We start from the raw sequence: 13,197 nt of genomic DNA on the forward strand, positions 1-13,197 counted from the left end.
TAAGCGGCTTTGCTATAGACAAGCAGCCATTGTTCGTAAGCACCTTCATGGTTGACAATATTTCTCTGAGATGAGACACAGTGGCCCGTCACCACACAAAAACAGCAGCGCGATGGCAGAAGGCATCAGGATTCTTTCTGCGGTGCCCTCATTGACTCCCATCACAGCTGTGCCCCATCCATTTGGGGTGTAGATAACAAATTGATCAATGAGCGCATGGCTTCGGTGGCCATGCGCCACAGGCTGAGCCCTGTCATAAATCTAAGCATGCCTCTGAAGCGATCGACAGGCCATCAATCATGTGTCAAAATCCTGCTCCTCCCCTTCCTTTTCCTGCTGCTCTAAACAGGGGTGTTTTGCTATGCACCTGCTAGCCTCCACTTAGCTCCTGCATTAGTGTCGGCGCCGTAATCGATGGAGACCGTAATGGAAGTGTGTTCGTCTGTGAGCGTTTTTCCAGGCCCAGTGCTGTCAGTTTAACCTTCCAGTCACTCACTAAGTTGACAGAGAAAGTTTTAAAGAACCTTGTGACAGCTGTTTGAATTTAGGAGACTAATGAGTGATGAGTGGCACCTTGGCATACTACAAGTATGCTCATGTGTTAATATGCACTCTGGGCATATGAATGGTTCAGTTTGACAAGAGCTCCGTGTTGCATGGTTACAAAAAGCATGGCTTTGCCTACTAAAATAGCTTTACATATGTTATGCTAAAATATGTTCACAGCTTGGTTACTAACCTTTTTTTTTTTTTTTTTAGATGTTTGCAGTTTCTTTTCACAGAAACGTTGAAACATTTTTGTTTCTTTTCTTTTTTTTGTTTGTTTTTCACAATAAAATGTGTATTCTTTTGCGTTTTTAATATTTAATTTAGCTTCTCTTATTAAAAGTGACAACCCTTCTGTATTACTTTGGGCAATGATTCCTAACCAGGGGTGTTTCTGTGGTGAATTTGAAAAAAAAATAGATATTTTATGGTGTGGTAAAAAGGTTTTAAAAAAGTATATATTTACATATTTGTATGCAAAATTAAAAATACAAACAAAAAAACACATGAAAAGGATTAAAAATGAGTTTCAGGTGGATCTTGATACGCTGTCTTTATCATAATAATTAAAATAAACGACTATGTTACGGTAGGCCGTCTACACAGGTTTCCATTGTAACTTAAGCAAATACTGAAGAGTCATCATTAATAAATCAGTGCCAGTGTCGTGATTTATCAGGGGCTATAACATTCAGTGTTTGAACGTTGTGATTTCCCAACCTAAATCTATATTTCAGGTTTGCACAACCGCCGCCGTCACATTCTCTCGACTGTCTCATCTGATTAGACGTCAGCCCGCTTATCGCGACGGTTGCCGTGGTGCTCAAGTCAGAGGGGAGTCATTCTTTAATTGCCTCCCTCCTTACATGTGTCTGGTGCTTTGATGTGGCTTTAGCACTGAAAACTATCGCTAAAAAGTAGTATATGTAATCCAGGTTGATAAGTACTGAGTGCAGCTGCCAGATGGCACAGGAAGAATGGTGGATCTATGCAACTCTTTTATCTCTTTTATCGAAGGCTTTTGATGTGCCAACTGTGAAATAAACGCTATGTCATTGTTTGTCAGGCTTGAAGTGGCACCTCTAAATTTATACTTGCCCGGTAGCATTCTAGATGCTACCAGCAGCCGAATGATTCTTTTTCATGGTGGGTATTGATCTAGAGATTCTATATAGGAAATGTATCCGTCGTACCGAGAAACGTATGCTGTCACTTTCTCAGTTTTTAATGAACGCTGACTGTTTCAGACTGTGAAACTCGCACACAGGCATGTAAACACACACAGCAGCCTTTGAGAACTAAGTTTTTGACATACAGTAGTCACTTCTTTTTCTGAACTCAATGGGGCACAGTTGCTGTCCTTGATTTGGAATGCTAAATGTCTTTGCTGTGACACTCACCAGCAACAACAAAGGCCTTGTCTTGTCATACTAGAACAAGACAACGCTGCTTTCAAACCACTTTGAAAACATATCAAACCCTAACATGTTCTTGGATGTGGAAAAAACGCCTGCATGCACTAAATACTTCACTTTGTCAAATGTTTCCCTGCTGTTTTTAGATGGTAACACATCGTGTTCACTTCAAGTAGGGGGGTTTCTTTACCTCCTCTGGTGAGACTTTCAGATGACGCACCACTTGAATGCAAATGCGCATTGGATGAGGCCGGTCAGTGGGGGAGGGTGTGGATGCGGCATAGAAAGTTTACAAGTGAGATGTGTCGAACATCAACCACTTCCTCATTTCCAGTCTCGCCACACGATCTTCGCCGGATACTGACTCACAATCAGAAAGAGAGATGTTTCATTCTCTTCTTTGTCCCAAGAGATGAGATCCTGCATTTTAAGCTCTGGTAGAAACTTCATGGATGGCATGAACACTCCTGTGAAGAGTGAAATATCTTGACAACTGGCGACTGGATTGGCATGAAATTTGGTATAAATATCCACTGCTACCAAATGCTAAATCTTCATTAGTCGGTTCCGTAACTTTTCATGAAGCAACACCAACAGGTCAAAATCTCGTCCAAAACAGAATATCTCTAAAATCATGAATAATTTTGCCCTCATGGAGTGTTTTAGCTTCTTTCAGCTCTTTGTTTTGGTGTTTTGATTCACTCTTACTGCTCACTATCGTTTCCAGTAGCAACAGGCAACTGATTTTAGCAAAAGAAACAAAAAAAAAACTGTGATAAACCCAAATCCAACTACCTGGTGAATACATAAACATTGTTTAGCATTTAGAAGCCAATGAGGTAGATATCTCCCTCAGCAGATGGTGGAGACCAAAACAGAGCTAAAAGAAAGAGTTATTACCGGATTTCCATTCATCAAGCGACTCATGTGTATGATCCAGAATTCATATTCATGTGATAATATGTTAATGTTGCGTTTAAAGCTTGTTTCACTTTCCAAAAAGTGTCCAAACAATCATACATTATTATTATTATTACTTTAGCACAGCTGAGCCACTTGCGATAAGGACAGTAAGAAAGTTTTCTGTTGATTTCCAGTAGATAAAGAGCATCAGATCAATATGTAGATATTTAGGTTTGTTATCTTAGTGTACTATGTTTAATAGTTTTCATAAAGTAAAAGGTAAAGTTGGTGTCCGTACATGAAATACTGGGTGATTTGTGTGTGTGTTGAAGGTTACTGAGGGTACTGAAGTTGTACTCAAAGTGGAGACAGATATCCTCATGAATACTGTCACTGCAGTCAGAAATACTAATGTTCATGTCCTCTTCTTCTACCCCCCCGTGCAAGTGTCTAACTTTTTTTTTATACCTTCTCCCATCTGGCTCGCTCTAAATGTTGCAAATGATCCCTTCTTGTTAAAATTTGTTGCCTTCACTCTGTCTCTCTCCCTCCTTCTTTTTCCACCTGCTTCTTCCATCTCCACTCTTCCCTGCTGCTCCGGTCTATCGCTCCATATTTTCTCATGCTATCCCCTCTGCTATCTTTCTCACTGTCTGCTCCCCTCACCCCTCCCCTGCCTCCCCGCCTTCTCTCTCTCTCTCTCTCTCTCTCTTTCTCTCTCTTTTTCTCTGGCTGGCTGCTTGATTCATTTTATTGTCTACTCTCTGCAGGTATACTCTCGGAAGAGCACTCCTGCTGTGGACAGGCTATGTGTGGGCGTACCTGCCGCAGAGGTGAGCCAAATGCTGCTGAATCACACAAGCACCTTTTCAAGTCTGTTTGATTTTGTCCACATTAGAGGACTTTCTTGCATTTACACTTTGGTACAAAATCCACCCATTTGGGAGAAATGATTTTTGCTGTCTTTTGTCTGTGGAAACAACACTTGGGTATTAATTGACTAAATTATACACTTTCAACTAAAATTTTAATATGAATAATACATGCAAAATATCGACATGCGAGACCAGGGAGCAAGGAACAACAATTTTTTTAACATTTGTATTGATGTTTTGCTCCGGCTTTCTTTTTAGTGAGTCAAATCAAAATATCTTCCAAACGCAGCATAGAGCAAGGCGTTAGGAGGAACACTAATCTTCTTATCGGGCTTGTTTCCTGCCATTATGCTACTGCCAAGCATGTGAGCGCTGAAAACACACAGGCAGTAGAAGAGCATTGCTGGAGCAACGGAGTGTGTAAAGCAAAGGCATGAGGATCCAGTGATGTTTAGTTGAAAAGATTAACAGTAGGGAACTAAATGAACCGCAAACAACAAGAGTGAACTTTTGCACAGTTTTTGACAAAGAAACTTTTGGTGAGAAATCGATGTACTGTCAGTGTAAAGCCTCCTTAGTCATTATAACACACACACACTGTAGCCTGATTTAAGCGTAATCTCAAACACTGACAGGCGCTCGTGTTAGGTGGGCTTTTCCGGTGGTATCCATCCACTCTGCCACTGTTTACCCAAAGCCCAATGTAAATGCCAGCGGAATATTGCCATTCACGGGCGCTCTGCTGATCACACACACCGCATTTCCATGCATTATTTACATCAAGCTTAGCCTTCGTCTATGCAGTCACAAGCACAGGTCACAAACAAGCAGGGATCAATGAATGACAGAAATCAAATATTTATGCCGGAGCTAAAGCGCCCAAGGAGGGTCATGTGACCGGGGTTGGCTTCACAGAGACAACTTCCTGCCGCATGCCCTCCAGAGGGAAGTGAAATCAGCAGAAAAGACTGAGAAAGAATCGTGTTTGTTGTAGAAATTTACCGAGGTAGGAAGAAATGCTGTCGGGAATGCGTGCTGCGTGCCTGCCGTGTTGATTTAGCGTTCTTTGTTTTGTTTGTGCACAGAAAAACATCAATTTCTTATTACAGCTAAACACCGAAGCACTCATGCGTACTCTATAAACCGAGGCTTCAATTGTATGTAGTTAATAAATATTTACATGGTCTATAGATAAACTTCATTAAAGGGGTTAATGGGTATTTATTCAATAGAAAAGTCATCTACCTATGGAATATTCGAGATGTCACCCAGCGGATGTTTTCCAATGAGGCTTGTATCTACAGAACACTGTTTTTTTTCTAATGGAGGCCTCCCCATTGTCTTCATCAGTGTTTCGGGTTGCTGGGAATCAACGGGGCTGGGAAAACCACCACGTTCAAGATGCTGACAGGAGACATCCCAGTCTCCAGTGGAGAGGCCTTCGTAAATGGATACAGGTGAGCTGCTAACTCCCACTAGTGCACCGAGTAACTCATCATAATTAGCCACCCAAGATGGCTGCTCAGATGGGGATCGAGCTAAGGTGGAGGATTTTTTTTTTTTTTTTATAGCTCACACCCTCTCCTCAGCTTCCCTTGTTGTGTGTAACACAGCTTTCTATTTCTCTATCCCTCTTACTTCTCGGTGTGTTTTTTCTCTTATACATTCTGCCATCTCTGCCTTTTCAACTTGGGCTCTCTCATGTCTCCTCACTGCGATATTCTCAGAAATGCTGAGAGACTCTGCTCTCGCTTTTTCCTCCTGCCTCTTGCACATATTTCATTCCTTTTCACATCCTCAGCCTTGTACCTTGCACTGTTTTTTGTCTCCACCGTAGAGAATCAGTCATAAGGAATCTTTGTACATGCCAAAAAACAAAAAAGTACCTTGACACCAACAATATGAGACACGAGCGCTTGAGCGGAGAGAGGCTTGCTCTCCCTTATTTTTGGGAAACAAACAACGAGCACGCATGGCGAGCACGGCTGAGTGTTAGTTGGTTTTGCGTCACGCCGGTTGCTATAGGTGTTCATTTATACATCTGGTAACTGACTTTGTGTTCAACAAAGAAAGGGAGCTGAATAGACCAGGGCCCAACACAGCAGTGTTAATGTTGATTAATGTGGGTAACAAAGATCAAAGAAAAAAATCCCAGAGACCTTTAGGGGGGGAAACAAAAAACTGAAAAGAGAGAAAAACAGATGTGAGTACGCCCACACTTGTGTTTCCAGCTCATTACGCTTTGTGTGCATTGGCAGGAAAGATGATCAGCAGAAGAGGAGAAGCAGCATCTCTAAAATTGAAGGTTCTCTCCTGGCAGTCGTCTCGCTTATCAGCGGTTGTGTGCTCAACACATCCAGACAGAATACCCTGCAAATGCTAGCCTGCTCACACCCAGTACTGGTTCACTGTCTGTTCTCGCGGAAGACCAAAGAACAAACTGATTGCAGTGGATTACCTCGGACTGTGTTCAGGACCTTTTAAAACTATTTTCGTGTTTGGGAAATAGACTTATTTGCCTTCTTTCTAACAGTTGGAGGGAACGATCGATACATGCCTGTACACTAAATATGAAGCCACAGCCAGCCGGTGATTATCTAGTTTAGCATAAAGACAGCAAGCCTGCATCCACCCACCAGCACCTCTGAAACTCACTTATTAACATAATACAGCACATAATCCCTCTCAACGTTTATATATGGATCGAACATACACCGTGTAACATACGGCACAACATGTTAATTAGCAGGTTTTAAAGGTTCTGGTAGGGGATGAAAAAAATTTTACCCTTAGGCAAAGCCAGAATGTTTCCCTCTGCCTCCATTCCTTTTGCCAAGTATATAAGTCTTATGCTAAGATATCGGTATTTCTGAAAATGCCAAACATGCCACAGTGTATCAAAGCCACAGTTGTTTTCACCAAGTATTTCAAAATTGTATGGAGGCGTATGTGTCTTAGCTATTTGACTAGTGTAGTTACTAGGTTACAGAATCCCAAACAGACAACATTTATTCAGTCAAGCCAGTTGTATTTGGAACATTTCTTTCATGAACATTCCCATAAATGCAATATTATGGCAAGTTTAGGCTAGAGGATCATGGATGTCTTCTAGTTTGAGGGCAGTAAACTTGAAAAAAATGTTTACCCACAATGGTAAAGGTTAATTCTTAGTTCTGCGGGGTGGGGAGAGTTTTAAAAGGTTGAGTTACTTGAAAGCTGTGGTCGGCAACCTGAACCAGCCAAAGCCTATATAACCTACCGTTATCATAAACTTTTATAAAAAGCTAAAACAAAACATAATATTAAATCAGGAAAGCTTTCAGTTCACAGTGGCCTTGTTGACATCCAGCAGCCTCGAGACACATCAGATCACATTTAGACTCCCTCAGGCTGACAATTGCTCCGGAAAAATAACATATGAGGAGAATAAAAATTGGTCCAATACTTTCTTTTTAAACAACAAAGTAGAAGAAAAGAAGAAGAAAAGAAAATCAGCTGTAACATTTGTTGCCTGCAGAAAGTATGAATATTGTAGATTATGGAAAGGGCATGTCTGCATCCAGAATGGCTCGTGCAATTGTTTTATTTGCCTATAGGGGGCGTATGTTGGTATGCCTTGATCATGTATGCTTGGAAAAGATCAGATTTTGTTGTTTTTTTGTGTGTTTTGGGGACACTTTTGAAATCAGTACAGAATGTAAAATGAACCACTGTGCTGCTCTATATTAGTTTGGAAGTGTTTCAAAGGGAAACTAAGGCCTTGACTGGCTCAGCTTTGATTTTCTCTTTTTTCTAGATGAAATACAATAGGCCACATAAATGAAGTGTACACTTCTTGGCTCTTCTTATTCTATATTTGATATGTTTTGCAAAGCACTTAATGTAATCTTTGGATCTGTGAGCTCAAACTTTAATGGCATCCATTCTCAAATCTCTAATATCTTCTCTATTCCCAGCATACGAACAGAAATGAGGGACGTCCATCAAAACTTGGGTTATTGTCCCCAGTTTGACGCTATTGATGAGCTGCTGACTGGAAAAGAGCATCTGGAGTTTTACGCAAGGTTACGAGGGGTTCCAGAAGACGAGGTCACCATGGTAATCATTTCATCCTTTTGTTCTTTTTGTCCTTGCACATTTAAAAAGGTGTCGTTTCACCCATGGCTGTAAATCTAAGCATGAATAGCCGATGCAGATAAGTCGTCAAGCTTTTGTGATTGCACTATCAAAAAGGATGAAAAAAAAACTCCAATGTTCTACTACTTTAAGACATGTTTATCTCCTTTCAGAATGTTTTTATTGTGTTTTTACCATCAAAATACTTTTCAGCGAGAATGCATGTAGGGCAAGCTGAAGTACGTGTCGTGATAGATAACCTCAATGGGAGAAGCCATACATAATGAAAAATAGCCGGTGGTAGAAAAGCAGCAGCTGTGGGTTATGGCTCTACATTATTCACCATGCCCAGTAGTGAGGCCGGTCCTATGCGGCCTCCCTGCGCTACTCTTGCATCGCCCGCTTCTGCAATAGTAAGATCAAAAGAGGAAGAGGCTGGCGGCGACCATAGGCCTCAGACCTGGCGCCAGGGCTTTGATCTCTTAGCTGCGGTGTAAAGGGACCCAGTTCTGTACTGCTAGAATAACTCTTAATTTTATTGTGGCCCCTTTGTGATATGCCGTTTTATATGTGGGTGGTAATGCACAATTCAAATTTAGCCCTTGTGTAGTCATATTTGCATATTCAGTCAACAGGAACGTCCACGCGGATGTTCAAGAAATACGCTGCACCCTGCATTTTATTGTGACACCTACTGTAAACACGTTCCTTTAAGACATGGTGCACTTTGCTGATGTTCCTGATAGCCGGCGTTGACAAGACTTTTTTGTTTTAATAGCAAGGAGAACAGTAAAGTAGCTCAGCAGCCAGTGATTAAGGTCTAACAGTGATGCCAGCTGTCAAGCCTTGTCCTTGAAAACCACAGAGCATAAATACATTGAAAATCCAAGCCAAAAACACCATCCATCACGGAGAGAGAGAGAGTCTGATGACGGTGCTCATGTGAACACTCTTCTTGTCGCTGTAATGGGTTTCATCTCTTTGGATTTCTGTCTCCAAAAGGTGGCCGAGTGGGGGATCCAGAAGTTGGGCCTGGTCAAATATTCCAACAAGTCAGCAGGAACCTACAGCGGTGGGAACAAACGCAAACTTTCGACAGCGATAGCCCTGATCGGTTGTCCTCCTGTGATTTTCCTGGTGAGACACTGTGTTTATCTGTTATACACGGTGAAAAAATGACAGCCTGTTGTTTCATTAAGACTTAAGGGTGTAATACTTTAAATCAATATTGATGCTGTACAGATGTTTGGATTACAGCTAGATCAGTTTGTTTTTCCTCTTTACAAGCACACACAGACACAACTTTGGACTATAGTAGAAGATAGAGTGTAGAAATTTGGGGTAATGTATGCTCTGAAGAGTGAGGAGTAGGAAGTGATGTATTTCCCAGGGGTCATTCACTGGTCAAGTCCAATTTCTTCAGAAAAAAACGTAGAGCACACAGAACCGTGTTTGCACGTATTAAAATTCCCATTCATCAGGACTTAAAAAGGAGCACCAAAGCAGTTTCTCACTGATGGAAGATTAATAAAAGCATGACTCAGAATACGCCGCATCACATGCTTTCAATTAAGCGGCTCTCACGTGCATTAGGAAGTTGTGTTATTATGAGGGACAAACTTTAATGACCTTAAATCTGGCTGCGGTTCTCCCTGAGGGAGTTCACCAAAGTGTACATTTGCATTAAGAGTATTAGAATCTTTACTTGTTATCCCAAGTCCCAGCCACCACATCGCATGGTCTAATAAAGCAGAAACATTATATAGATACATTTTAATGTCAGTCCATGCAGTTTAATTTGTTGCCTGTAAACAGTAATAAATGCATTACTTATAGCAATCCATCAGATTATGCCGTTAATAACAATTTAATGAGTAATCAGTCAGATAATGAGTAATCCATAATAAATTACATTTACAGAGTAATCTTTCCAACTATTTCTGTTTTCTGGCTCAGTGCTTAGCCCATCGAGCTGCACTCTTCCAAACCTACTTATTTACTCGCCCGAGCCAGGCTAGCTTTCACTTTGAGGCAGTGGGATAATGTGTTGTCAGTGTCTGTGTCAGCTTCAGTATTGTGTGCTAGCCCAGAGAGTCCAGGCGGTCTTGAGGCGGTGCCACGTAGGGTTTGCACAGGGACACATTGGGCACGGTGATGGAAATACCCCTTGGGATTTGTATGACTGCGCTGCAAGTGAGGGAGAACCAGGCCTGGAACGAAACCAGCCAATGGACTGAGTACTGTCACTCTCTAATCATGCATGGACAGACTAGCCCTTAGGAAAAAGAAACAGCAGTCACTGAGACTGTGTGTGTATGTGTGTGTGTCATATGCTGGAAAGTGCTTCAGTATGTGTCTCTATTATATGTAAATGGGTATAATTAATAATCAGACGTTACCTCTTTATGCCTGTGTTTTTACATGTCACCTATATTTACATTTAGACTTAGTATAGCGTGTTTTATGTGCACATATGGGTAACAAATTAAGAGCAAAATTATCATAAACAGCTTTGGACACATCTCTTTGCCTTTATTGGACAGATGCAATAGCTTTCTTTCAAAAATCATTCTCTCTTTTGGTGTTTTGATGATGGCGTCGCTGACAGATCTGTCCAAAAAGATGTGATATAAGCGCTTTCTGTTGCTCATTACATTTCTCCTCTCATTAATTGAAATGTTTTTCCTTTTATTTGTCACCCATCTGGATGTCTGTTCACGCACACATCATTTATTTGTCACCCATCTGGATGTCTGTTCACGCACACATCATTGGACTATCTGTCAAAAGTAGATCTGTGCCATGAATAGTGAAAACCTTTGTTTTTTTAACTGATGAGTTGGAGTCTGATGGAGGTTACATTTATTGCAGGATGAGCCAACCACCGGGATGGACCCCAAAGCTCGGCGCTTTCTGTGGGACTGCATCCTTAGTATCATCAAAGAGGGACGCTCAGTCATTCTCACATCACACAGGTGCAGCACTCTTTATCTATTGACTTTCTCAGGTGGATTTACCCCCTAAGATGCCGTCCAAATATTTTGTTTTTCCACCGAGGGGGAAGCACGTCAGCCCGTAAATAATGAATGCGAGCCGTAAATATTGTAATTCCAATTGATTTAAGTTACACTTTAGTGTAAAGGTATTGTTTCCTGCGTGGCAGTTAATATTGGCTGCCACAAACACACTGGCTGCTATAAAGCTTTCATGAAGCATGAGGGCATATTGACTGACTGGCGCTTTTTTCCCACCATGAAAAGAGAATCTGTCAATATCAGTGCTGGAGTCTTTTCATTATCGAAGACTTCCTGCAGCAAAGTTAGTTTTCCCAACTTTTTATTCTGTACCACTGGCCGGTTTTGGACAAGCTTTTGAGTTAGAGAAAGAAAATTAAATGCCTCATTTTTTTGTGAAACTTAAAACTTGATGGCCCAAGTCGATACGGAACATTTAACAATGCACACGTCTATTCATTTCACCATTCCCCAAATTGCCTGGGTTTTTTGAATCATTTGTTCTGCCGGCCGTACGCGTGAATTATCTGTGCTGCTGTTTCCTTTGAAATACATTATTCTCATTACATGCGTTGTCTTCATGGAGAAATAAAAGCATTTGTTGTTTGTCCGAGGCGATGTGGCTGAGCTGCATCCAGTCGTCCATGGTCTGACCAGGTGGTTGAGTTTTGTTAAGTGGCAGATTCACCAGGTTTTTACAAAGTCATAATCCTAATTGCACCATTCCTCAGAAAGGCTTCACAGGTTTCGCCTCAACTACAAATGACTTCTGCTCCAGCCCAGCATCGAAAGAGAAAAAAAAAGGAGATAATGAGAACTACAGATGGTCCCTTCCTTTCCCTCTAATTACCAAATTTGTCGTCTATTTAAGGTGTCAAAGTAGACATGTAAAACTCTAACCCAAACTTTAACTGTAAATGAGAAGAAAAAGATTCAGTAAAACAGTTCTTTGTCTGCAAAATAAAGTGAAAAAGTAAAGTAAATTGATTGAGCTCTATCCTTTATTAAAAAAAGCAACTGATCAGTGTTTTCTTGTAGAATACAGCACTTTTTTTTTTCCAGTTGAATGAGAACAGGCATTATAAAAATTCACTGGAATGCCCCCATTATACCAAAGAGACCAATTTTTTTAAGATGTCTTTTATCTGGAAACCAAGTAACTCAAGCTTTATTGCTGCTTTTTCATTTATCCAGCATAATGCCCCCTTCTTTCTTTCAATAGCATGGAAGAATGTGAAGCACTGTGCACACGCATGGCCATCATGGTAAACGGTCGCTTCAAGTGTTTCGGGAGCATCCAGCATCTGAAGAACAGGTAAGGGTCTTTTTACCACCAAGTGTGTTAGCCCTTGAGTAGAAAAAAAAAAAAAAAGAAAAACCTTTGATGCGCCTTGAAATGAGATGAAAGAAAATCCCTGTCTCCCACTGAGCTCTTCTGTTATTTATACTGTATATATATAAATAACATAAGGCAATGTATATTGGCAATAAAAGAAAATTATTCAAGTTTTTCAAGGAAGAAAAGGAAATAATGCATAGTCTTCTTTTATCATTTTTACTGCGGCTAAGACAGACTATTTGAGATACACATGAACTCACAATTGTATTATTATTAAAGGAATAATTCAACATTTTGGTATATATGTGAACTTGCTCTTGTGCTAAGAGTTTGATGAGAAGCTTGCTATCTGTCCATTAAGTATAAGCCTACAGCCAGATGTTTTTTTTAACACTTTGATTTTGTGTGGATTAATCAAACTGGATATCATTTGTTAATACTAGTACTTTAGAGGTGATGGTAGCCCAAACAGATTTCCTCGAGCTTCATAGTGAATGTACAGATGTGCATGTATCCGCTGTAACAGTGTGGTGGCTCTGGTTGCCACCATCTTGGCAGTTCTACCTATGCCGCTCCGGGCTAATCTAAAAATGGTCAAAACCGCGGAGCGTGGGTAGACCTGGGGCGGGCTGAATGACGGCTGGTTGCTCAAACAAGCCATTAATATGATATGAACGGGTGAGTTTAATAGAAACATGTTTATTTCTGCTGTGAACAGCTCATGGAGATCGACTTCTTCTATAGTCAGCCTCAAATGGTTATTCGAGAAAGTTTGCGGCACTTCCACATTGGCTTTCCTTCACAGCCATCAAGTTATATACATGAGAATGTAAAAACAAATAGGTGTACAGTGTATATTCTATGTGGCCCATATATTTCGGTGCACTAAGCTGAAGATGTTCTCTTTAATGTCGACTCATCAACATGATTGTATTGATTTCACATGAAAAGATCCATATATGAAGCAAATGTGCGGAGCGTCATTTCTG

General features: G+C 40.8%; 1 protein-coding gene across 1 annotated transcript in view; it reads left to right on the top strand.

Annotated features, from left to right (window-relative positions):
• The window catches only part of LOC104933941 (ATP-binding cassette sub-family A member 1), a 152,075-nt gene that overhangs the window by 114,932 nt on the left and 23,946 nt on the right, over nucleotides 1–13,197 (top strand). Inside the window, exons 43-48 of the mRNA XM_027278008.1 lie at nucleotides 3,635–3,697; nucleotides 5,090–5,196; nucleotides 7,696–7,837; nucleotides 8,858–8,992; nucleotides 10,727–10,830; nucleotides 12,092–12,184. Coding sequence (XP_027133809.1) covers nucleotides 3,635–3,697; nucleotides 5,090–5,196; nucleotides 7,696–7,837; nucleotides 8,858–8,992; nucleotides 10,727–10,830; nucleotides 12,092–12,184 — 644 coding nt within the window. The remainder of the gene's footprint in view (nucleotides 1–3,634; nucleotides 3,698–5,089; nucleotides 5,197–7,695; nucleotides 7,838–8,857; nucleotides 8,993–10,726; nucleotides 10,831–12,091; nucleotides 12,185–13,197) is intronic.

Source organism: Larimichthys crocea, chromosome III (assembly GCF_000972845.2).
Source record: "Larimichthys crocea isolate SSNF chromosome III, L_crocea_2.0, whole genome shotgun sequence".
NCBI lineage: Eukaryota > Metazoa > Chordata > Actinopteri > Sciaenidae > Larimichthys > Larimichthys crocea.